The sequence below is a fragment of the Ursus maritimus genome, unplaced genomic scaffold (assembly GCF_017311325.1).
Source record: "Ursus maritimus isolate PB19 unplaced genomic scaffold, ASM1731132v1 scaffold_7, whole genome shotgun sequence".
NCBI classification, from domain to species: Eukaryota; Metazoa; Chordata; class Mammalia; order Carnivora; family Ursidae; genus Ursus; species Ursus maritimus.
Window position 1 is genome coordinate 1,433,006 of NW_024426885.1, and position 25,037 is coordinate 1,458,042.

Genomic DNA, 25,037 nt, shown 5'->3' on the forward strand with positions numbered 1-25,037 from the left:
GCGCCCAGGCCAGTGACACCCATCACTGCCCGTGACAGCCCTGTGTGTGTGTGGGGGGAGGGGCTGCCTTTTACCCACGTGTGGTCCCTACCCCACCCATACTTGGCCCCCAGCACCGTCCCCAGCTGGTGTGGAGACCCCTTGTGGGGGAACACGCTCAGCTTCCGGGGGTGCCCCCTGCTGTGGGCCCAAAGGAGCCCCGTGCACCGAGGGCGGGACCCACGGCAGCACGGTCGAGCCTGGCCAGGCAGCTGTGAGCTGCCCCCGCCAGCGGGCCTTTCCAGTGAGTGCAGAACTTGGGGTCGGCAGGCCGAGGCCTGAAGGCTGCTGTCTGTGGGCCCCGGGTGCCACCCCCCTCCACCGCGAAGGCCCAAGGACCAGGGTCTTGGTTAGTTTTCACACCAGCTTGCACGGTACTGTTCTCGACTTCTACACGCTCCTGCTGAGCACGCAAGCCAGGTCGTGACGGAAATGATGGTTCCATCCCCACTTAACACCGCTGGCGGGACCCTAGCGCCAACCCCACCTCCGACTGCAGCAGTGTGCCCAGAACGACGTCCTCCAGACCACAGGCACCTGCCGTTCCTTCACCGACGGAGCCGAGGAGTCGCCGTCACCCAGGCTACTCAGTCCGGGCTCCCCCCCACCTCTGCACAGAGCACAGTGCGAAAGACGTCTCCAATTCGGACGTTCTCCTCAACCCCCTTACGCAAGGACTTGCCCACACGCGTGGACTCCGGGGACGGCCTCCGGCTGTGAAAATAGGGCCACTGAGCTCCTTGGAGAAGAGCGGGCAGAGACTTGGCCTTTGCTGTTGTCCCACCGTGAACGGCAATGACTTGTGGACAGCGGACCACCAGACTCTTGAGTCTTACACTAGCTTCTAATTAGAAACTTGATTTTTCTTAAAAAAAAAAAAATAGCGTGTCTAAATCCACACATGAATAAAGCGCATTCACCCCAACCCAGGTCACGGGCCTAGACAGCACGAAAGCGTCAAGGAAAACAGCAGCACAGAATTCTAAGAATGAAAACAAGTCCCACAGCGGACTTCCAGGAACAGAGACAATGTCTGTAACTGTAAAGGAGAAAAGGGCAAGGCTGCGGTGGCCGCGGGGACAGCGCTTCCCTTCGGCTGGGTCCCCTCCGTGACACGGAAGGCCCGCTGTCTACGTGGTGGGAAAAGCTGTCCGAACACACAGTGCAAATCCAGGTAAACATTTAAAATTTATTACACCTTGTGATCAAAATAGGGGAACACATACATACAATCCCATTAGACCTTTTTTCTGAAGGACCAGGGGGGATCGAGAACTCCGCGCCACACCTCAGATCTGTCAATTGTGCCACCATGGATATGCAGTAGGAATTATTTTTTTAATTAATTGTACTTTTAAATTCTCCATTTCTAACTGAATGTGAATTAAAGTGGCATTCCATTAACATTAATTCGAGACATTTGTTCTTACAGATCCATATCGTAAGTAAGCAAAATACGCCTTAAAATTTCAAGAGCAGTGCAGGCGCCCCGGCGCTCCCGCCCCTGGAGGACACTGGGATTTGGGCCCGTGTGTAAAATGCCAGGAAGGGCCAGTCACTTAGCACCGTCATGCGTCTGTTTCATCTTGGGAAATGCTGATTTCTGGTATCAAAGGGCCTACTTTGCAAATACACCCCAAGGCGGGGTGTCCGCACGCAGTCACAGTTCCCTCTGCCGCATTTTCAGCAATATGAAATTCAGCATGCATGTAATTTCAGCAATTTTTAAAAAGAATATCCCTCCCACAAGTACTCTAAAAAGGTTTTAAAAGCAAGCACGTCAGTGTTCCGGCTGTGAACCGGAGGCGTACCGGAACCCAGCTGTTTTATAGCAGCCGTCCTGCTGCTCGCAGGGCTCCTTCTCATAGGCGGTCCGAGTTCAGGTCCGCAGACCTTACCTGGCGCGTTACCTGCACTATTTCCACAGAAACGAAGCAGAGTTACCGAGTTTGGGACGGACGGGTTCAGAGGACACACGTTTTTCACTGTTCCAAAGCACGATTTTGCAGAATTTCATCATGTGCAAGGAAAGCAAATAAAAAGCCAATACTTGTCTTGGGTTTAAAAACACTTTTTATAGTGTGTTGCTTTTATTCAGTGGCCGCACCAGAAGGTGTGACGGTAGATACAGGTGTGGGGGGAGTAAAGCTGCCTGAGCCTGCTCGGGGAGCCCATGCCCTCAACGGGGGCCGCCTGGGCTCGGAGGAAGGCGCAGGGCGGGGGGACACGGCGGCACACGCGTGTGAAGGCCCGAGTGTGATGGGGGTGGGGGGGTAAGAGTTGCAGAAAGACAGACGTTCCATCAGACAACTTTTCTCTCGGGTGTTAACTTTTTGGTCTACAAACTGGAAAGGAAGGCTCAGACTGAAATAAATACATTTATTTTGATAATGGCCTTTATTGCGCATCATCCGCCAACTCGGCGCTGAGCGGGTGTCCCGGGAGCGGCGGCCCGGGCCCCCTCACTGCAGGCGGAAGGCCGGCCCCTCCCGTCTGGGAGGGGCCAGGCCGCGCTTGCTGCTCCTCACAGGGAGGAGGACAGCGCCCCTCCTCCGAGAAGACGGCCGGGCTCAGTCCCCGCACGCGCAGGCTTCCTTAGTTGACTTTGTCCTGGAAGATGTACAGGTTGTTGGTGGCGGCCACGGCGATGATGTTCTCGGCCGGGTGCCAGGCCGTGTGCAGGATCTTCTTGTTGAAGTCCAGACTGTCCACACTAATCTCGTCCTTCTTCCTCTTGCCGCCGGTGCACACCTTCCGAGGCTTCAAGCTGGCTCGAGGCTTGCTGTTCTCCCGGGAAGCTTCCAGCGTGACGTCCCGCCGTGCATTCCGATCAAACATCCTGAAGAAGTTGTTGTAGGACCCGGTCATGATCGCACTGCTCAAGACAAGAAGAGAGAGTAACGCTTGTCAAGGACGACGCGCTCGACACCCCCGCCGCATGTGGGCCCAGCCCCCGGGACGCCAGCGCGGGCGACCTTCCCTCACCCCTCCTCTATGTGACAAGACCATTTCTAGGAATGAGAACCGACACTAAGAATGGTCAGGAGAGAAATGCAATGAAAATTCCCCACTGAACTGCATATGTGCAATCACGTCAGCAAAAATAAATAGTACAGAGAAGGGAAAAAAGAACAGTCACACTTTTCATTACACTTTTTTTTTTTTAAAGTGATCTCTACACCCAGCATGGGGCTCGAACTCACACCCAGGAGATCACAAGTCCCGTGCTCTTCTGACTGAGCCAGCCAGGCACTCCACATTAGTGCATCTTTAAAAAGTAAAAAACCCGACGCACTCCTCTGTCCCAGCCATGAGTAACAGTGTGATTTACTTTCAGGTCTTGAATACTTGCAACTCTGTCAACAGTTCAGAGCTGGTTTGCGCTCGGTGGACATTAGTCAGGCTTGTCCCAGCACAGTACACAGTTGCCCAAAGAATACTTTTTAATTCATTTTGACGTCAAAAAGTTCTTTCCCAGGAAGCAACAGGAACACAAAGGGGAAATGTCCTAGACCTCAGTGCGGATCTCAGACGCTGCCGTGCTGCCCACGATCTTCTTTTTTTTCAAAGATTTTATTTGACAGAGAGAGCCAGCGAGAGGGAACACAAGCAGGGGGAGCGGGAGAGGGAGAAGCAGGCTTCCCGCTTAGCAGGGAGCCCGAAGCGGGGCTCGATCCCAGGACCCTGGGATCATGACCTGAGCCCAAGGCAGACGCCTAACGACTGAGCCACCCAGGCGTCCCCGTGCTGCCCACGTTCTTATTTCTCCAGAATTCTGACGGCTTCCACCGTCTCTACAGCTGAAAACATTTGTTACACTGATAGAAACTTCGGTCTTTTTCTATAACACTAGAGGAAAATGGCTTACAGCAAGTGCTGCCATGATTTGGCCTGTGGCTTTAGAACAAACCCCACTGCAGACAGGGAGGGGGTTCAGACCTTGCCCCATGGACCCTGTTGGCGGCACAGCCCGGTCCTGGCGGCTCCCTGTGGTCTCCTCCGAGGAGCCCACGGCCTCCCGTCTCATTGAGGCATGGCTAGCGGCTGACCCTGGTGGCAGGCAAGTCCCTCACGGTGTCACTAACCTCACCTAAAACCGCACCCAGAAAACAGGGTGAACTCAGGAAAGACTACTCGTGGCTCCACTTGTTCTACTTCTGCTCTTGAACCCCAGGAGTGCACAGCGCCAGGGCCGCCCAGCCCGCGACGCTCTGCGGCTCAGCCTCGTGCGCAAGACGACGTCCTCGGAAGGCTAAGCAGGGAGCGTGCCGACGCGCAGCTTACACCCATGCTCCTCACGCTCAAGCGGACCCGCCGCAGCCCCCGGAACGCAGAGCCAGACGGGATTCTTTCAGGACGAGGCTGTTTTATTATAGGCGCTGATTAGAACTGCTGGGGCCTGGGAGAAACGAAAGCAGACCAACCTCAATACAGACTCGTCATTTCTGCGGACTCTGACCGCCACGCCTGCACAGGAGGTCGGCGTTCCCACTGCACTGGTCCAGTGACGCCAACTGCCTAAGTGACCACCTTCCTGAGCACCTGGCCAGGTGTCTGCCTGTGCCCTGGTGGCCAAGTGGACTCAGGAGCAAGTGGCTATGTGCATTTTTGCTAGACAACCTGACTACAGCCAAGTGGTGGCACGCGACAGCATGGCCCTGGGCAGAGAGCAGGTCCCCCCCACGTCACACCGTCCCTTGACAGGCACTTCCTGTCTGCGGGGATGAAAGAACAGGTAAATGCTACTAGAAAGCCTTCGGATGTTCCTGGGGATGGGTAATTAATTTAAGGGCATTTTTCAGTATTTCGGATATACCAAGAGGCATAAAGACAGCCACTGCCAGCTCGGTCTAGGAAGACTGGTCTCCCACCCTGGGTCCCTAGTGGGGCGGTCAGTCTTCACGGAGGGTCATTCCCATACATGTTTACATTTCGAACAGTCACACATTCTTAAAAACGCAACCGTCTCGTACGTTCTAGATGACACAGAAGTCACCGAATCACATTCTTCCAACAACATGCTTTCTTTGCTCTTTACCCTTGTGAGATCATCTATCATTCTTAGTATCGTAGGTCATGAACAGACAAGTGCCTGGGGCTCCTGTAGGCATTCACTACTTCCTGTTTCTGAACATGTTTTCTTGCCTGTATGTGCACGAGGTTCCTGACCCCCGAGGGCCGCTGCCAGTACCCAAACAAGAGCCACAGTCAAGGCCATCAGCCTCCACCCCCGAGCCCGACATCCCTGTCGTTGTGAAAGCTGCGAGAGGGCATCCTGGTCACTCTGACCTGCTGACTCCTACAAAGGACGAGCATTTTTATCCATTTTCTTCCCATTTCTATGAATTCCCATTTCTAAGCTGTCACTTTCCTACTGACTAAGAATTCTCTGCATATTCTGGATACTTCTTTCTTTGCTAGTTATACCTGCTCTTGCGGGTTTCATTTTTATTGTTGTATTCCAATGTAAATAAATTTACCATGTAAATGTAGGTGAAGTTCCTCATGTTTTCTTCACCGTGGGACCCAGGGCTTCGGAAGTCGGCAGTGTCCCGGGTACGAGTGGTGCTCTCCCAGGGCTCTGGCCCAGCCTTTACAACACTCAGAGCTTGTGTGCTCTGGCTGACGGACAGCTGTAACCGGCCCCCACCCCAAACACAGACAACCAATTCAGACAAATCAGTATCATTCAGAGCCAACGTTCCTTAGCTTTGCTGGCAGGGCTAGGGCCAGCGGTGCCTGCCTGGCTCCCTGGGTCTCACACCCGCTTTCGGAGATGGTGTCCTTTCCTGGAAGCGCACCCTCTAGATTTCATGAGCTCCCTGTCAGGGTGTACTGCTCTCCATCTGAAAGCATTTTTTTTTCTTTAAACATTTTATTTATTTATTTGACAGAGAGCACAAGCAGGGGGAGCAGCAGAGAGAGAGGGAGAAGCAGCCTCCCTGCCAAGCAGGGAGCCCGATGGGGAACTCGAACCCATGACCCTGAGATCATGACCTAAGCTGAAGGCAGACGCTTAACTGACTGAGTCCCCCAGGCGCCCCTGAAAGCACCTTTACTGCACACATTCTGGGTGATTCTCGTCTCAACACACACCACCAGGCTGACGGCAGCTGTGTCCCAGCACGCTCGCTGAAGGGAGGACAAGGCGCTGCGTCACGCTACCTTCTGTGTGTCCGCCGTGCTGAGCGGGCCCCTCTCAGCCTGACCGTCTGTTCTTCAAAGTAGCGCGTCAGGTTTTTGATGGCTGCTTTTAAGATCATCTCTGCTTCTGCTGCCCTGCGATTTCATTCTGACACAGACGTGGATTTCTGTGCTCCCTGAATGCACGTGCTCAGTCTTCCGTGAGCTACAGAAAATCCCGGGCTGTTGCCGTGCCACACACACTCCTGGGCACGCCTCCGCATTTCACTGTGCAATACCCCCCGCTGTGCCCGACCTGCCAGCCCATGCTGCGCCTGCGCCAGGCACCTCTGGCGCTCTTTGGCTCACTAACCCGAGGTCTCTCTTGCTGCTCTGGGCCTCCTACCAAGTCCACAGTGATTTCCAACCACTGTGTTTTCCATTTCTTGACGTTCTCTTGGATTCTTTTACAAATCTCCTAGGTCACTTTTAGGGGTCTTGCATAATTAGGGTTCCTTCTGTTAATCTGAAAATATTTTCAGCATTCTCGTCTTATACTCTGCAACTTATGGCTCCAGTATCTGAATCCTCAGACGTCAGGTTCTGTTGCTGTTTCTGACTTGTTCACAGTAGCTTCCCTATGTGTACTTGGTACTTTTTACCTGTACACTCATGATAAATGGATTTTAATCTGGGAAATCCTGAGACCTGGGTGTACTGGGAGAGGAACACCGCCAGATTTTCGGTGGGTTTGCACGCATGCGATTCCTGAGCACTCTCTCCCTGGGCTGAGTGCCTGGGCCCCACGGCGTCCAAGCGCAGGCACGCATACCACTCTCTGCAGAAGCTCAGGGAGTGCTGGTTGGGACCCAGCCCCCCCACTTGTGCAGCACTGCTCAGGCCCTGGTGTCGCTCCTGGAGGTCTTGGGAAACGACTGCATGAAGCACACGCTGCTTTGCGGGGCCGGGAGGAGTCCAGTGCTGCCTGTGCCCCGGAGGCTCGCGTCTGCCACAGCGTCCATGAAACACTAAGAGGCGGCGGTCAGTGTGTCAGGAGAGAAACACCTGGACCCAAAGCCGTTTGCTCCTCCTAATGCCCAGAGCCCTGCCTACTTTGTACTACCCGACTCCTCTGTTAGCTTTCCCAGACCATGCAGCCAGTCCAGGTATAGACTCCACATCCTGGGGCGGGGGGCCGATGGCTCCACCTCTCAGGGGATTTTATGCTTCCCCCACCCCGTAAGGTCTCAGACACATTTCCCTTGGGACTCCTATCTGGACGTCGATGGATGATGCCTTTTCCATAATCCTTGAGGGTCTCACTGCCACTGCGCACTGTGTGGACCCAAGGCTGTAAGCGCACTAGCCTTCCACTGTGAAAACCCAGCCAGCAGGGTCCTGGGATCAGATGTCCATAGGCCAGCCCGGTGCCCCAGTCCCTTCTGCTTCCTGCCCCCTCTTCACACTGGCTTACGTGTGCGCTCAGTGACCCACGTGCAGAGATCTGTGGTGGCTCGGCCAGCAGCACGGGCCCTCTTCCCCTCACATCACTGGGAGGCCCCACCTGACACACCATTTTACTATGGACGATGGGGAACAGTCTCTTTCTGGCACCAGAAAGGCACTGTGTTGTCTGAGATCGAAGACACAGCCCTCAGCAGTACTGGTATTATCCCCCTCTTCAAAGGACGTGCACAAAAACTACCGAGACACGAGAGCCGCTGCCTCGTAAAGGCCACTGGGACTTCACGTCAGCCACCCCACCTGCTGTTCAAGCACAGCCAACAGTGAACTCGGAGGGCCTCTTCCCCTCTTCTTCCCTCTAGAAGAAACGGCAAACTGGGACGTGGCCATTCCACACACTTACCCTATGTCCTTCCTTCTTACTCATCTTGGAAATAATATAAGAAAAATTATTTTGAAAATATTTAAAAAACATTTTAAAAACAGCCCAAAGGAACCTTAGTGCCATGGGTACTGTCTGAATACGGACAGGATCGTTAAGGGGAACAGCTGCTCAGACGCCCTCTCTTCCCCACCTTAAACCAGCCACTCCAACAGGCTGGTGGCCCGGAGAACACAGCCTGGCAGCCCTGAGGCCCACGCGCCCAGGGCTGGTCCGTCACGACGCGTGCCCTACCTGTCCGAACCGCTCCAGCAGCACTCGAACTTGTCAAAGATGCAGTCGTTTTCGTACAGAGAACAAAGCTTGCTTCGCAGGTACTCGTGGACCTTAATGAAACCACAGGAAGGTTAGAAAGCGTTGTGCGCAGGTGGGCGCCGTCCCTGCGCGGTGGCCTCACCTGGTGGGTCTCCACAGGCCGGCTCTCCATGTTGAGGTCCCACACCTTCACCGACAGGTAGTCTCGGGTCATCATGTAGCGACCGCTGTGACTGAATTTTACGTCAGAGATGGAGGAGATTATCTCTGAGAAGAAGGACCTACTGCTGGGGTCTTCAGGTTCCTCAAAAACTGAAAAACACAAAGTTTTCAGCTTCTGTTTAAAAACCAGAGAACACAGGGACGCCTGGGTGGTGGAGTTGGTTAAGTGATTTCAGCTCAGGTCCTGATCTCAGAGTTGTGGGATCGAGCCCCGTGTCGGGCTCCGCGCTCAGCACAGAGTCTACTTGGGATTCTCTCTCCGTCTTCCTCTGCCCCTCGCCCCACTCACAGCCCCCCCCCCCCCAAACAAACCCAACCCACAAAACAACAAACCCAGAGAACAAACCACGTTCAAGTCCCTAGGCCTTCCCTGGGGACTCCAGAGGCTGCAGACTGCACACCACTCACGCTTCTGATCTTCCTGATCTCAGTATGTCTTCCGGCCTTCAATTTCTGAGCTCAAGAGACTTGGATGAGACGTCCCAGTGCCACTGACTGCCAAGGGACAGTGTCAGAAACACAGGCCCACCATCTCACTCAGACTCAGGAGCACCACATCCGTGCCTGAGGCCCCAGGCTGTGGCTGGAAAAGCCCCTCAGCACACTCCCACGTGCCTTTTGGTCAAGAATTCCTGTGCTGACCACAGGCTGCTACCGAATACCTGTGGGTCTAAGCAGCCCAGGCCCCAGCGAGCCACGTGCAGACCCGTCCCGTCCATATCACGGGAAGACGGAAACAGCGTCACCTAGAACACTGGGTCCAGACTGTAACCTCCACAATGGTCCCATACACCAAAGCCCGTCAGGAAAAAGGGTCTGTGTCTGCTGTTCAGGAGTCAAGCTCCACATAACAAAACAGAATTAGTCCTTTGAGAAAGATTCCAGATGCTTCCTTAGCAGACCTTCCTTTCTCCTACAGGTTTTGCTTTCTCAGAAGAAACTCAATGGCCCTCCACCTGCACCGTGGTAGAGACCCCAGAGACTCCACCAGACCCCTGACCCCTGATCGCACCACCATGCCCTCAGCTCAGGAAACTTCGAGTGAGCACTTCCTCATTTTAAGCTGCTTTATTTATTTACTTATTTATTTTTTTAAACGTAGAAACCCATGTTTCTTGCCTCTGCATTTGAAGTTAATTTTAACCAGTGGCAATACCAAGCATTTACTCAAACTACTCTGTTGACAAAAACTACTTCTGGAATCTAAAATGATTTACTCAAAAATATTATCTTGAGGGGCGCCTGGCTGCCTCAGTCGGTGGAGCGTGCAACTCCTTATCTTGGGGTTGTGAGTTCAAGCCCCACGTTGGGTGTAGAGATTACTAAAAACAACAACAAAAGAATATTCTTTTGAAAGACACAGGCCAACGTTACACGAGGCTCGTTCTTCCTTGCGGGAGTCCCACAGGAGGCATTCTCTAAAACACAGCCGTAGAAAAATGAGAGTAAGGCAAGAAGGTTACTGAGAACCAGTTGGAGCGAGCACATCTAACACCAGGCCCCGCTGGCATTGCTCCATTTCATACGGGAGACTCCCCAGACACAGCGATCCACGAATGGACTTCACCAGACGAGAAAGCGTCACAGGAAATGAAAATCCAAGGCACTTCCTCCGACAGGCTGGTCTGACCTGTCAGGGGACTGTGAGGAACATCAGCAGTGCCTCCAGCACACGGTCCAGCCCCCGCATGGGACCTAACGCACGACACACACACACATTCGGTTTCCTGGAAGGTCGGGCCTATTTATGGCTAAACATAAAAACAAAACCTTCCTCACCTAGAAGAAACTTCAAGGCTCAGAGGATTAAAGCACTAGAACTTCACCTGAGGGAACTGGTTCAAGTCCAGCAAAGCCCACTGTGAACAGAGCCCATCCCGACAGCTGAGAGCCGTCATGAGACAGATGCTCCAGCAGCCTCAGCCGAGGTCCCAATGCGCGGAGGTAGAGGCGACAGATGTTCTCGGCTGGACCCGGCCGGGGAGGCCTCTGGGGAAGCCCTGAGATTCTGGGCGGGAGGAACACTATGGGCTGCCCACCAGGGGACAGCTAACGGGGAGGCCACGGGAGCACGGCCTCACGGCCCACGTGATGCCAGCAGTGGCCCCCCAACGAGCCACCCTGGGACTCGGGATCAAAAGCAGCTCCTATGCCTGCACGGGGATAAGGAGACCAGAAGAGATGCCAAGTCTCTGGAGATGGTCTCGCGGCTGGAAAACAGAGGATTAACGTGAGACATTCTGAGCCGTCTAGGACTTACACTTGGAGTGTCTGTCACACAGGGCTGAGGAGCGCATGTCACACAGTCGGACGGTCCCCTTGCTGCTGCTGTACACAAACACGTTGCACTGGTGCGGGTGGAACTCGGCCGCGGTGATCACCTCCGTCAGCTCCTCCATGTTCGCAGGCTTGATGTCCACGATGTCTGGAGGCGCAGTTAAGGCAGAGCGCGTGGCGGGCTTTAGTCCACATTCGAGCCACCGTCAGGGGCGAACCGCCCCACAGCAAGAGGTGGGGGCAGACGCGTACAGGAGCCGGTCCCACACCCTGTACGCAGAGGCGCACGCCAGTAAGAGGACCCGGGTCCCTGCACCGCTCGCACCCCTGCCCCGCGCCTCACCAGGCCCGGCCCCACGCGCACACGCTGTGCCTGCGTCCTGCCGCGACCACTACCGTTCCACGGGAAGACGTGCCCAGCAAGATCGGACATGCTTAATGACGTAAACAAGAAAAGGAAGCAAGCAGCCACTTGTGCAAAAATCCCACACTTATATCCATAAATTACACACAGAAGAGAACTGCCAGGTTCCAAAAGATTCTGCTTTTTCTGTTAGAACAGTGTTAACACTGTAGCTTGCCAGACACGGAAATCACTCAACCGAAAAAAAACGAGGAAAGAGTAGAATCTGGCTTTGGGTCAGGATGGTACAACAGGGTCCAGACGAACCCTTCCACCGAAGCAAGTAAGAAACCTGACACCACAGCTCGTCGCTGGACATGCTAGCACAGGCCGTGTCCCGGAGGAGCTGGAGCCCTGCAGCCGGCCCAGAGGCTGCCGGGAGTCTGGAGAAGGTCCGGGACCTTCTGTGCCAGAGTAGAGCTCCCGGCAGGTTCACAGAGGAGCAGTCGGCAGCAGCCTGGGAAGAAACCACCCAGGCTGCTGGGGAGGCACCTCGACAGACCGAGCAGCGCCCCCACCACTCACACACGGGGCACGGTCTGCAAAGTTAACCAGGAGGCAAGAAGCCCGAAGCGCGCTGAGGGGGTGGCTGACAGCGCGCAGACACGTGCAGGGGTACGGGGGCAGGGGGCTGAGCCTCGGACCGCGCTCACGTGAGTGCATCAAAGGTACTTTTAAGGTAACAGTATTAATAAATACAAGTACGTGTATGGAGGCCTTATGTGTTTCATAACCCAGGTCACAAGGAAGGGCATCTGAAACAAGATGGTGGGACAAAAGTTTGTAAAGGCAATGGAAGTACGACTGCATACACAAATCATTTATGAATTAGAGTTCTCACAAATCATGAAAAAAAAAAAAGATGAGATTCCAACAGGAGAAAAATCACAAAGGACAGTAAAAAAGATTCACACTAATGGACAGTAAATGAACAGAAGATACTTTAACTCACCTATAATCAAATAAATTAAAAATGGTCTCATCTTGGTTTTACTAATATGAAAAGTTACTTTAAAGAAGGTCCAGCTTTCTGCTGAAACAAATACTCAGAGGCGGTGGGAGCACCCGGGTCTCAAAGCCCACACGGACGCATCCCACACGCGGCCCTGCCCTGCAGCCGACGTGCTGGGGACCGAGGCTCACGTGTGCGCACAGCTGATCCCGCAGCTGCAAATCCGCATTCTTACTGAGAGGGAAAGACGCTTAGAACGCATCAGAAAGCAACGAGGCTAACGGCAGGGGCTTTCTGACGTGTCCCAGGCCGCTCTCGGGTTCCACAGAACCGCAGGTGGCACCCCAGGAGTGCGGGTTTACAGAGGAAGAAAAAGACCTGGGCAGACAGAGGGACTTCATGCTAATGAAGGTCACTGAGCTGAACTCAGGCCCCCGACACCCCTGAGTCCCTGGAACTTCATTACCACCGTGTAGAGGACGGTCTTAAACATACACTTCCTCAGACATAAACAGGCTGGAAGGTGCGCATCGAACACCTACAACGGTTACCTGCCAAGGGAGGGACTGGGGGGAACTACCTGAATTTTGTTCAAGATGGTTACGTATTAACAGAAGAAAGAAGGATTTAAAATGTAAGAGTTTAAGGAGAATAAAAAGAAAGCAGGAACCACGGCCATGAACCTTGTAAGACGGGAAGTTCTGCCAAGTTGCAGAAAGAAGACAGGCGTCAGAACGCGAGTCCGTCCCCGCGCCTCTGCCGCCCGCGTGGCAGCGCCGCCGTGCACTCGTGTCACAAACCAAGTCATCAGGTTAAGTAAACAACCACAGCAAGAAAAAGGACAACAGATAATAAAAATGCACTGTGAAATGCTAGAACTGAAAACACCACATACACTTCACTTCATGGGTTTTCTTGAGCACAAGGGAGCACGCACACACGCCAAACCTCGTCTCGGCTGCGGCCCAGGCGACCCGCCACGTCTGACCCACTCTGGCCGGCCCGACATCGCTCCCAAATGTGGGAAATCCTGACTGAAGTCCCTCGATGTGCACATGTGACAGGACTCTCATTTCTGGAGAAATCAACAACTTTTAACATGCGTGACTAACCAGTCACACGCAGATTCTCACCCTAACAGTAACAGTGCCACTGTAGCATTACGAGAGTCCAATGTTGGAATATCCCTTAAACAGCTTGTCTTCTAAAACAGAATTCTCACATGATCGGTCGTTCCTCAGGCTGGGTAACTAAGCACCACTCTAACCAACGCCAGTGTCTTCTATTCTAGCATCTGTGAGCAGGTCTGGGGTCGGGGGCAAGGGACCAGGCAACACTGAACCTCCAGATACACAGTATCTGAAATCGTCTCTCATGAGCCCAAGAGGGCAATGGACTTGAGGTCATTCTCATTTTGTAGAGAACTCTCCCCAAAGGTAGAAAGCAGTTCCCACTTTTAGGGACATGTTAAATCAGAGAACGTACACCACAGGCACGTGCAGCAAGCCACGTTTAGAGGTATAGACTCTGAGACGCACGAGCAGACGTGCACCGAGAACTTCCCTGAAGAACAAACCTATCAACGATGCCAAGACAGCCATCTGATGAAGGATACTAAAACTTCTATCTGTGATTTCTAAATGCCATAGATTAATTCTCAGGTCATCTGCAGAAAGATATGTTTCATGATCACTATTTACTGAAATGGAATTTATATGATATGTGTGAGCATTTGCAAAAATTCGTCGTGGACTTGCTTCTACCATAAGATCCATGGGCTTCAATATTGGAACCTAAAAATGGAAGGAAATAGGAATTCAAAACAAAGATCACCGCAGCATAAAATTACACTTATAGTACAAAATAAAAAGGAACACATCTACATTGCCAGCGAGCTAAGAGTTCTGTACAGGCACTACCCCAAATAACCAATGAGCAGAGCTGTGAAAACAGGCTGCGAACGGGGTCCTATCCCTCCTCGCGGCCATCCCCGCGGCAGATCCGTTCTTGCCGAAGGGCAGGCTACACTGGCACGGGGACAAGCGCCTCTAGGACCTGGGTGCCGCTAACGGTGGGGCTTCGCTTTCCCGTCTGTCCCACAGCCACGGTGCGCTCACGGGAGACGCCGCCCAGGACTGCCCCCTCCCCTCCTCACAGCTGCTGCCCTGCAGAGTGACAGTCGGGCGCCTGAGCCTCTTCTCTGCCCCGGTGGTCTGCTGCTCAGGGCACACGCCGAGCGCCAGGCAGGGGTGCAGGGACGGGAGAGCGCACAGGAAGGCCCCCAGAGAGCTGAAGAGGTGCCATGCTCCATCTGCTGCCGGCCACGAGGGCTCATCAGCCACCGAGAGCTCGCGGGGCCGCTCACTTCTCTGGCAGAGGCGGTGTTTGGTATGTACAATGGGTGCAAAAACCCATCTCTGCACTGGGTGCTGTGGTCAGGGAGCAGGACGTCTACACTACTGTGGGGACAGTGGACTCAGCCAGGCAACAGACGAGCGCAAGGGGCCAGCCTAAGCGCACCTGCGCCACCACGAGAGCACGGGCGCCATCATGGGCGCTCGTGTCCACATGTGAAAAAGGAGGAAAAAAGTCCCAGCATCACTGATACCGAGTGGGAAAGAAAGCAGGATTTTAAAAGCAAAATAAAAAATTAACAGTAGTAACTGCTACTTTTCTAATTTAAAGCTAAAGGGAGCACCTGGAAAGGCGAGGCGGCGCGCTCTCCTATTGTCTTCTCTGCCCAAAAGTCTGCAAAAATGAGCTGGGGGCGGGGGGGGGAACATGCATAAATACTCCCTTCATTTTCAACCAGCTAGATACTGGAGCAGGAGGTGTCCGTCCTACAGGGCACAGGACAGGCCACCACAGCCCTCCGATGCGTCTCTAAATGACCAAAACACACGCAACTCTCAGGCTAGGACATAAAGGCGGCTCTGCCTAACCAAATCCCTCTCTGGCACTAAACATTTAAGAGGAAAACAAAATTTAAAAAGAGCAATATTTGACTCCTACACAGCTAAGTTTAGACAAATAGTCCTTTTTTAGCTTTCAGAGAGGCAATTAAGAAATCAAATATGGGCCTAAAGTCACAAAGGTCATTTTACAGCCTGTGACTCTGAAATCACAGTGTGTTCATAACAGCTGTTTCTGATAAAATGACACGTCCGGCCCAGTTAGACCAAGTGCATCCAGATGAACGTATAAAGGCCTCTGAACAAAACTGACACTGAGCCCAACGAGACCTGTGGTTTTTCCAGCAGGCACGTGAGCGTCTGGTGTGGTGAAGCAGGCTAAAAGCGGGGACAGTGTGCTTGGCGGGAGGCCATGAAGGCGGTGGGGGACGGATAGAAGAGACCAGGGCAGGAGGCAGGACAGCGCCACAGGGCCCCCAAAGCCTCCCCCGTGCGGTCACACTTGGGAGTTTCATATATCGGCAGCTGGAATACGAGAGGTGCTGTCACTCACCATGGTTTTTCACTGCTGCAGAGACGTGGAAGCAAGGGCATGGTGGCGAAGAAACCACCAGTGTTCAGATCAAAACATCCTGGTTCAAATCAGGGTTTTAGAAACTCGCCCTGAGTCACTCACATTGCTTCTCAGTGTCAACCCCGTGGAGGCACAGTGACACTCTGGACCTAAGAGTCTACGAGGACATGGGCCCATCCTGTGCTTCTCCTTGGCAATGCTGCTGTTTCCTGGGTCCTGGGGAGCACTGCCTCCGTGGCTGGGCTGTGGCTGTCCTGTGCGCCCGCCATCCCAGCACCCCACGTGCACCCAGCACTGAGCGCTTGGGGAATGGAGCCGAGACAGACCATGCGCACTCTGACCCTAGCGTCACCACGGTGGGGTGTGGTGTCCTTCCCTGCAGCACCTCACTACTGATGTGTGACACGTTCACTGATGAGGCCTTCACTTGAGAAACAACATTCAAGAAAGCTCTTAAACCTTGTTAAAGAACCAGCCAACCAACAATTTTCACAAGCACTGGGCAACGGTCTTAGGGAACACCTCAGAACCAACGCCAGTGCTGGTCTTCCTGCTGCTGTCCCGCGCATGCCCTGCGTCCTGGCGCCCACCTCCTTTCCCGTATCCCACCTCCTTTCACACAGCCTCCGGGGTGTGCACCACTGGGCAAATGACCTGACTCAGTTTCACAGATGTTACAATGCGAACCAAATCTAGGTATCAGAACTGATGAACATCGCCGTGTCACAGGGTGCCCAGGGATACCTGAGATTTAACAATCAGAAAAGGAAGCGATACTAGGGACTGACAGGCAAAGAATTCTGAAAGCGCAGAGTGCGCCTCAGCTAACTGAGGAAATGCCACGAAAGTCCCGGCAGCGTGCGGCTCATCGCACATCCGCAGCCTGCGTGGCCTCATCCGGGCACCGTCCTGAGTCCCACGGGGGCCTCACCACCACCAACACGCTACTTACAACCTTTGGAGTGAAAGGCTGTTGATACACGGAGAAAGATGTCTGTTGTAGGGTTAGACCTGAGTCTTTAGTATCATCAGACTTTCTGAAGTTACCGTGTGACTTCCTGCTACGTGTAATACGAGGAATCCCAATTTCCACACACACAGATACACTGAAGACTACAATTACAAACAGCTTCACGCATCGAGAAGGCAGAGGCCACAGCAGCCCCACCAAGCGGTCCTCCCTCAATAGCTGACTCACGCACCGTCCGCAGTTAACTAGGAAGAGAACGGGGTAGTTTGAGGAAAGGTGGCATGTACCCGCAGTGCTGTAATTCGAAATGGGTCTCGAAGCCGTCCATCTTCATCTTTTAAGTTATAACCTTCTGCTCTTTTGTCCCGTTCGCTTATTTTCCATAATTTAATAGTTTTATCTGAAAATAAAAACCTTAGTGTCCATATTAAAAGAAAAACCATATGCTGCACCTCTATTAGTCGACTGTTACATTAGAGAACTGTGTGGTTCTATGTTCACCGATAAGCTACGAGACTCTGAAGGTTACTCTCCAGTTATAGACAAACCTGGACATTCTGTCTGCACGGTAAGTACAGACATGCAAGTCTGCACCGCGGGCAATGCCACGCGGGGAGTGCGTGTGCCTGCTCGCTTTTGTATACTTTCGCGTTTTCAGCCTACCACCTCCTACCTGGCTAATCACTCACCCTCTCCCCAAAGTTTAAAGCAGAAACCACTTCTAGAATGGGTTAATAATGTAAAAAGTAAAGTAAAAATCTGCTACACCCAGCAAATTAAAAATAAAATCCAAAATCAAATAACCACTTAAAAAAAAAGCTCTTACCATTTGTAGAGAGTAGAAAATGAGCAGCATTCTGTTGCGGTAACCACCTAATTTTATTAATTTTTTCCTCAATTTCTAGACTTTTCAAATAGTCAAACTCTGGTTCATGACTTTGAAAGGTACTGTAAACATTATATTCTCCCCTAGAGTGAGGGCGACTTTTGTTCTGCAAGGAAACATGAGCTGGGTTAATGAACAAAGCACAGTACAGAGAAAAATTCAGTACTACCAATTCGAATATAAAATGACCACACACATTTTTAAAAGTTAAAGAAAATCCTGGATCAAAAATTATCAAACCGAGGACACTCCGAATTAATTTACTTGGAAAAAACCAGTAACAGATGATTTCGCAGAACTTCTCCCCCGCTGGTGGGCACTGCACTCTAGACCCTGCACTCTAGAGCGGGGTCTGCAGAACCCGCCTGCCGCCTGTAGGGGGCCAGGGACTCCTCAACACAACGAGGCTCCTTCACACACACACTTTTCCTGGAGAGGCTGGCCGGCCCACGGAGGGGGCAGCACCGTGCAGGCCGCACCGAGCTCTGCAACAGCCCGCCAAGACAACACTTGCCACCTCCCCTCCCCCCCGGGAAGAGGATGACTGACTAGCACTGGCAGAGGATACACCTGTGACGGAATTGTTAACATACGTAAAACAATCCTCTACGTTACAGTAGAAGTAGAAAAACAGGGAAAGATGCATGATGTCTTCAAAATAATAACCGACTCTGGGAAGGCAGAGTGAGAAGGAGGCAGATTTGGGAACAAAGCTGGAAGACAAAATAGGGAGAGCACCACGGGCACCTCATCTACCTGCCGAGGGCTTGCTTTTTAGGAAAGAGGAAAACCCCAGTGGTGGGTTCATAAATGGAGTTATATTAATCTCTAAAACGTTCTGTATCCAAAATGACATTTTCTATGAAACAGTAAAAATATTACATAATTAAAACCAAGCACACCAAGATTTTGTTTAATTCTTGCTATATAAACAGCACCTAAAATCTTACATTTTTACATTTAGGCTGTGTATCAAGGAAATCGAATGAAACAGAGGAACCTAGATTTCTTAGTATTTCTGAATTAAGATCACGTATTATGAGAGAACGTTCCCCCCGCTCCTCGAATCTCTCTACTTTTATGTGCCGCACACTCCTGGAAACCATACATGGACCCCAGGATCTAGAACATGGTTTCCACGCGTGGCTGTGTTAGGCCCGCAACCACCTCTATGAGAAAGCAGATTACACCAACAGACGCTTCTACCTTGCCAATGAGAAAAAGGAAATTGAAATCTTTGAAAAAGAAAAATCTGTGGAATCAGTTGGTCCCACGCCTCAAGACCATAACCAACTATGAAAAAACATCAGAATATGAATAACTACATGAGGCACCCACCCCCACGTGTCGCCTGTCTTTCCCGGCCCTGCTCTCCAAGAACCACAACAGACACTCCTGATGCTGCAGGCCCGTGTTCCCGTCACGCACCGCACCAACCCCCACCCCGACACCTAAAACCTCTGCCCACTAGGCCGAGAACCCGCGTCAGCCTCCAAGGCCCCCCAGGCAGTGAGTGGTCTCCATGCTCTGTCCAGGGAGAGGTAAGAACAGAAAAGGCGAGAGAAAGGGCCTTGAGGAAGACATGCCTGCCCATGGGAACTGGGTCCCGAGGTTGCCCACCTGAGGTGCTGGGAACAGCATCGGCAAGGAGGACAGGAAGCTGGTGGAAGGTACATTTTGGTTTCAGACATGCTGAGTGCTAATGTCAGAACTACTCAAATCGAATAGTTTGCACAGTGAACTGCAGAGTGGGAGCCACGTCCCTAAACTCTGCTCACCTCAGACTGACACGCTGGGCTTCCTGAAACAGAGGGCTCTGCCGCTAAGAAGGAAAAAAACTCGACCACCACACTGTTAACTACGCTCCCTACCTCACGTCTCATGCACACCCCGAACTTTCCGATGGCTCCCTCTCGCCCTGATCCCCTGGCCTGACACCCACGCCACCTTCCCCAGTCCAGCATGGCCCTGCACTGTCATCATACCTCCTGTGCTCCCACGGGCCTGTGCCCTGGGCCCCTGCAGGGAGGGCAGTGGCCGCTGAACTGACAGTGCTGGAAAAATCCAAGTCCACGGTGAGGGTTATATAAGGCAACCACCAAAATATTTTAAAAACAGATGGAATATGAAGGCTCTTTTTATGTTAACCAAAATACCAAGAAAAAGATGAGGGAAAAAAGTTGCCCAGGGCTTATGAAGTTGCAGATGGCCGGGTTTATCAAATTTAAACAAGGTTAACAACCCGCTGCTGTGTGAACCTGCTGCCCCATTACCTACAACGATTTCGTACATCTTGACTCAGCACTTTACGCTACAGGTGCTCACAACTGGGATGCCCAACACATTTTGTAACAAGATGCTGAAGTTTGAGGGGCGCCTGCGTGGCGCAGTCCTTAAGCTTCTGCCTTCGGCTCAGGGCGTGGTCCCGGCGTTCTGGGATCGAGCCCCACATTGGGCTTCTCCACTATGAGCCTGCTTCTTCCTCTCCCACTCCCCCTGCCTGTGTTCCCTCTCTCACTGGCTGTCTGTCTCTCTCTGTCAAATAAATAAATAAAATCTTTAAAAAAAAAAAAGATGCTGAAGTTTTACTATCATCTATCTCAAATCTGAAGATAGTATTTTTTAGGTTTAAATGATGACTCACAAAAATGAGAAAAATTTCATTTTCTCTATGGATATCATTAAGATGGCAAACTTTAAGGAGCTAAAAGTGAACTCTTAAATTTAAGACAGCTGACTCAGCAATCTGTTAAATAATCCTTCTAGTACTAAAAGTAATAAATATAGTTCTTTTTAAGCAGCACCATGTAATAATCTACCTCTGGAAAAGAATGTAAAATTATGAGCTTATCAAATCATCTGTGAAGATCTAGAAAGACTAATGACAATATATATAATATCCACAAAAGAATTCTTACCATCCCGAATCAGAAAAAATAGAATTAAAAACATTTTTAAATCTACACGGACATAATCAAAATTAGAGCTGCAACAGGTATATTTTAATAATGAGGCGCTGGCGTTCCGTAAATCTCTTCCCACTGCCCAACGCAATCCTCCATTTCTACTGCGGGGGGCCCAGGGCTCACCCTCTTACAGACGCCCCTGAGTGCTCCCTCTCTGGTGGCAGGGCTGACACTCGCTGCCACGCAGAGCTACTGGAAGGGGACAAGGGCCCACTAGGTGCCATACCAAAGCTGTACCATGAAAGTTGGGAGACTAGAATCTGGAGATGAGACGGTAACTGCCCAGTGACCTGCCTGGGCACAGACAAGGGGCCCCGTGTGCGAAGCTGTCAGGGGAAAAGACAGATGCTTTACAGGAACCCAGGTCGGGCTGCACCGTGTTCTTGCCCGGAGTATGCACACGACACGCCAGCGGGGCAGCAGCTTGTCTCCCTTCCTTGCTCAGCACCCGTCACGAACTCTGATGAGGCTCCCCAGAAATAAAGGGGGGGCTGGAAGGCTGGTTCTACCTCCCATTCCCCTCTGACGCATAACTGAAAAAGATGGGTTTCTCTGCCCTTCCTCCCAACCCCCCAAAGAGGGAGTGACCTAAAAAATGGCTCATGAGTGGGAGTCATCTCTGCGGCCCTGCAGGCCCCGTTCTGAGGATTCCTTCCTCTCAGCCCTGATAGTGGGGCCCTCAGGGGGCGGGGGAGAAGCAGGCTGCTCACCTCTGACTGAGGAGGGAGAGAGAATTCATGGCCCCCCCAATACACACAGACTCTTCCCTGCAGCTAGCGCCCAGGAGCCATTCAGAGCACACGGCACTCTGGACAGCAGGGCTGGGGCCAGCACCTCTAGGGGCTGGTGACATGATTTTCACCCACAGCCACTTTAATGAATCACAGGATGGAAGCAAAGAGATGCGGAATTCCACCACCCCACATTCTTCACTTGGTCCTCACAACAGCCCGTGGGTAGGGCCAGGACTCTCCTTTCCTGGAGACAAGGGCACAGGGGACTCCATCGAGCTCAGCGGCCGGATGTCAGTGAGCGGAAACACAGATCTTCTTGCTCACCCGACATAAGCAGCTTCTCTACGGTTAATGTGACATAACCGAATCTAAGTGAAGTCGGACACTGAGAAAGTGCCTGTGTGTCTTTCCCTCCTTCCAAGTGACATGAGAATGGCTGGCTTTCGTATGGCTTGTGGACTGTGAGTCACTGACCTCTTGTTCCCGCTGGAAAATAACAACTCTGCCACCCTTGTCTCCCGTTGCCAGAAGATCTCCAGAGTGATTAAATTCAACAGTTGAGATGATGTCAGCTGTCAATAAAATATAGAAGCAATTTACCACATTATGATTGTGAAAGGAGTCATAATCAATATCAAAGGTCAATAAGAAAGGTTCAAAAGGAAGACACACATAAAACCTTCTCCCTGGATAAAGCAAAATTTTCATGGGACACTTGTCATTACCAAGCAGCCAAGTCTGGTTCTGACACCCAGACCCAAGACCACATATGGGCTCATGGGTTTTGCTCAATGGATTGAATGCTTGGCCCCAGGGCACCAGGATATATTTGGACTGCATGGTCTCGATATAAGGATATCCAGTAAAAATTTAGAAAATTAATTTTGAAAAGAAAAAAAATGAAAAAAATCAGTCCTAGAAGACTGTCGTCTGATTTTATGATGCATGCCTAATATTAATTTATAAAATAGATCTGATTCTTATATGACGTTAATAGATGTTTTAATATTCTTTGCAATAACTTTTGCTGGCTTCTGTACAAAATAACATTACACACAGTAAAGACTCTATTTCACTGACTGGATATAGTCATTACTATCGATAATGACATCATCATTACCTAGTGAGACACTGCTGTTGGATACCTGAGATTTCTGACACTAGCCACACAAAGTTCTTGGCCATCAGCACACTATGGGTAAAGGCCACAGGGTACAAGCAACAAAGCCAAGCGCACGAAAAGCCCTTAGGAGTGCTGAGGCTAAGGCCTAGAGGGAACAGATCTGAATTCATGAAATGGACTCGATCAAGAAAAATAGAAAAGACAGTTTTCTCCCGCTCGGGGGTGCTGAGTGTGGGCTGAATCAGGACAAGGACATGGGTTTGGTCCCGCACGGGCTGCTGTCAGCCTGCTCCATCCAGCACGGGGACTCTTGACCTTCATCGGCTACCCCAGACAATCTCATCTCTGGCTGCCGTGAGGATGAGGACGGGCTGAATCAGTACAAACCCACCCCGGCTGGGGGAGGGCCTGTCCGACTGGCAGATGGCAGTGCGTGCTCTGCACACGCAGCAGGGCCCCACAAAGGAGGCGGGAGTGTTTAAAGGTCAATACTGCTGCACAGCTCCTGGAACAGCTGGTCCAATACTAAGAAACAGATCCCAATACTGAACGTACTTGAAGAACCCCCCACCCCCGCGTGCTCCCGAAGCTGCCATGAAGTCATACAGCTCTTGAAGGCGTGCACACACATTTTAGTCAAATAGTTATTAACACAGGACTTCCCGTGATACAAGCTCTCACCTCACCTACACTGCGCACGACTTAAAAAAAATTTTTTTAAAGATTTTATTTGAGAGAGAGTGAGAGAGAGCATGAGAAAGGGGGAGGGGGGTCAGAGGAGAAGCAGACTCCTCTCTGAGCAGGGAGCCCGATGCGGGACTCCGGGATTATAACCCAAGCAGAAGGCAGCTGCTTAACCGGCTAAGCCACCCAAGTGCCCCCAGCGCATGACTTTTAAACACACACTGAAGGGGCGCCTGGGTGGCTCAGTCGTTAAGCGTCTGCCTTCAGCTCAGGGCGTGATCCTGGCGTCCTGGGATCGAGCCCGCATCAGGCTCCCTGCTCTGCTGGGAGCCTGCTTCTCCCTCTTCCACTCCCCCTGCTTGCGTTCCCTCTCTTGTTGGCTCTCTCTCTGTCAAATAAATAAATAAAACTCTTTTAAAAAAAATAAACACACACTGAATTCTTTTGCCTGGGATGTCTTTCCTTCTTTTTTAGAAACAAAAACAAAAACACCCCTTCAGTTACAGATGGGAAAAGGATAAAGCTTCTTGTTAGAAGTGCCACTTTTTAAATTAAATTACTCAAAATAACCCAATTTGCTTAAATGAAATTAAAATATTCTGTATTGGACTAAACGGGACTAAATCTCTGTCATTCATACCCAGGGGGCGTACGATATTATATAATTAATGGCATTCTAGTTCTGTCAGTGATTTTTAAACTTAATTAAAATGGACTGAATCTTTTAAAAGAGAAACTCCTATGACTCCCACTGGTGAGAAATTATTTTCATTAAGCTGCGCAAATATGTATGAATCTAAAATTAGAAAATGCTGTCCATGGGGCGCCTGGGTGGCTCAGTCGTTAGGCGTCTGCCTTCAGCTCAGGGCGTGATCCCAGGGTTCTGGGATTGAGCCCCACATCAGGCTCCTCCGCTGGGAGCCTGCTTCTTCCTCTCCCACTCCCCCTGCCTGTGTTCCCTCTCTCGCTGGCTGTCTCTGTCAAATAAATAAATAAAATCTTTAAAAAAAAGAAAAAAAAGAAAATACTGTCCATAGAGTTTAGAAGAGATGTAAAGTCAAAATAAATATACAAACTAAATACCAACAAAATTACAAAACCAACAAAATTTAAATTACCAACATGAATTTAATGTGATGGCCATTACTTTACAAAACCAGTGTGATGCTGACAGAGGGCACTGAGTGGGTCCTTTACACCTGCCATGTACTACAGGAGGGCTCTGACAGCGCTCCCTCTCACTGAGCGGCCAGAGGCCCCTGTGCAGCGCCCACAGAGGCACCTGCTGGCCATGGGGAGCAGCACTGGGTCTCTGCAGAGGGGCAGCCAGGCTCCTGGGAGCCACAGCACACGGCCACACCGAGGCACTCTGCTGGGAGGGGTCACCTGGCTGATGCAGAACTTACTTAGTCAATGTTGAAGTCACACTCGGAAACCATGACACCCGCCTGGCAGCCCCTAAGAATCCAGCTCAGACTTGCTGTCAAGTGTGGCCCACTGTGAGCATGGGCCTTTCCCTCCCACCACCAAGGTGCCAGAGAGAACTGGAAAGGTGTCCGTCCACCAAGCAACAATGGTGGGCAGGCTTTGACAGGCAGAGGATGGCACGGGGCAGGAGGCGTGGTAGGTGACCGTCTAAGTGCGCAAAGGGGGCCTCAGCCAGGCCGCACACCAGGTGCCGGGCATGGAGATGGCAGAAGGTTGTTTCCTGAACTGCTGGGTCCCCAAGCTTGTCCCCATCCTGTCAGGTGGGAGCACACAGTTACTCCCCCTTCCTGTTTCCCAAACTCCAGCTGCCAGGAGGGAAGGGTTCCCACCATCTCCAGGGCTCCTCTCCAAAATGATAAATCTCGGGAGAAAAGGCCTCAAGATTCAAACACGTGGGGTCCTTAAAGAAATGACCAACCACAGGGAAGCCCTCCAGCTGGAAAGCCCACCTGCTCGCAGAACTGCCTGCTGGCTCCAAAGTGGCTGCATCTTAAGCGTGCACCCATCGCTCGGGATCTGCAGA

General features: G+C 51.7%; 1 protein-coding gene across 5 annotated transcripts in view; it reads right to left on the minus strand.

Annotated features, from left to right (window-relative positions):
• Nucleotides 1-2,404: 2,404 nt before the first annotated feature.
• Nucleotides 2,405-25,037, minus strand: part of PPP2R2D (protein phosphatase 2 regulatory subunit Bdelta) — a 49,101-nt gene continuing 26,468 nt past the window's right edge. The window contains exons 2-10 of one of the 5 annotated variants that reach the window (XM_040624105.1): nucleotides 24,964-25,030; nucleotides 21,694-21,791; nucleotides 17,460-17,625; nucleotides 16,921-17,033; nucleotides 13,793-13,970; nucleotides 10,806-10,970; nucleotides 8,466-8,635; nucleotides 8,303-8,394; nucleotides 2,405-2,914 (exon numbers count right to left, since the gene is read on the minus strand). In XM_040624105.1, the coding sequence (XP_040480039.1) occupies nucleotides 2,635-2,914; nucleotides 8,303-8,394; nucleotides 8,466-8,635; nucleotides 10,806-10,970; nucleotides 13,793-13,970; nucleotides 16,921-17,033; nucleotides 17,460-17,625; nucleotides 21,694-21,791; nucleotides 24,964-25,003 (1,302 nt within the window). In that variant the 5' untranslated portion in view covers nucleotides 25,004-25,030 and the 3' untranslated portion in view covers nucleotides 2,405-2,634. Of the gene's footprint in view, nucleotides 2,915-4,124; nucleotides 4,439-8,302; nucleotides 8,395-8,465; nucleotides 8,636-10,805; nucleotides 10,971-13,792; nucleotides 13,971-16,865; nucleotides 16,886-16,920; nucleotides 17,034-17,459; nucleotides 17,626-21,693; nucleotides 21,792-24,963; nucleotides 25,031-25,037 lie in introns of those variants that run through there. The other 4 variants (XR_005833174.1, XR_005833173.1, XM_040624104.1 and 1 more) reach the window with 4 other exon arrangements.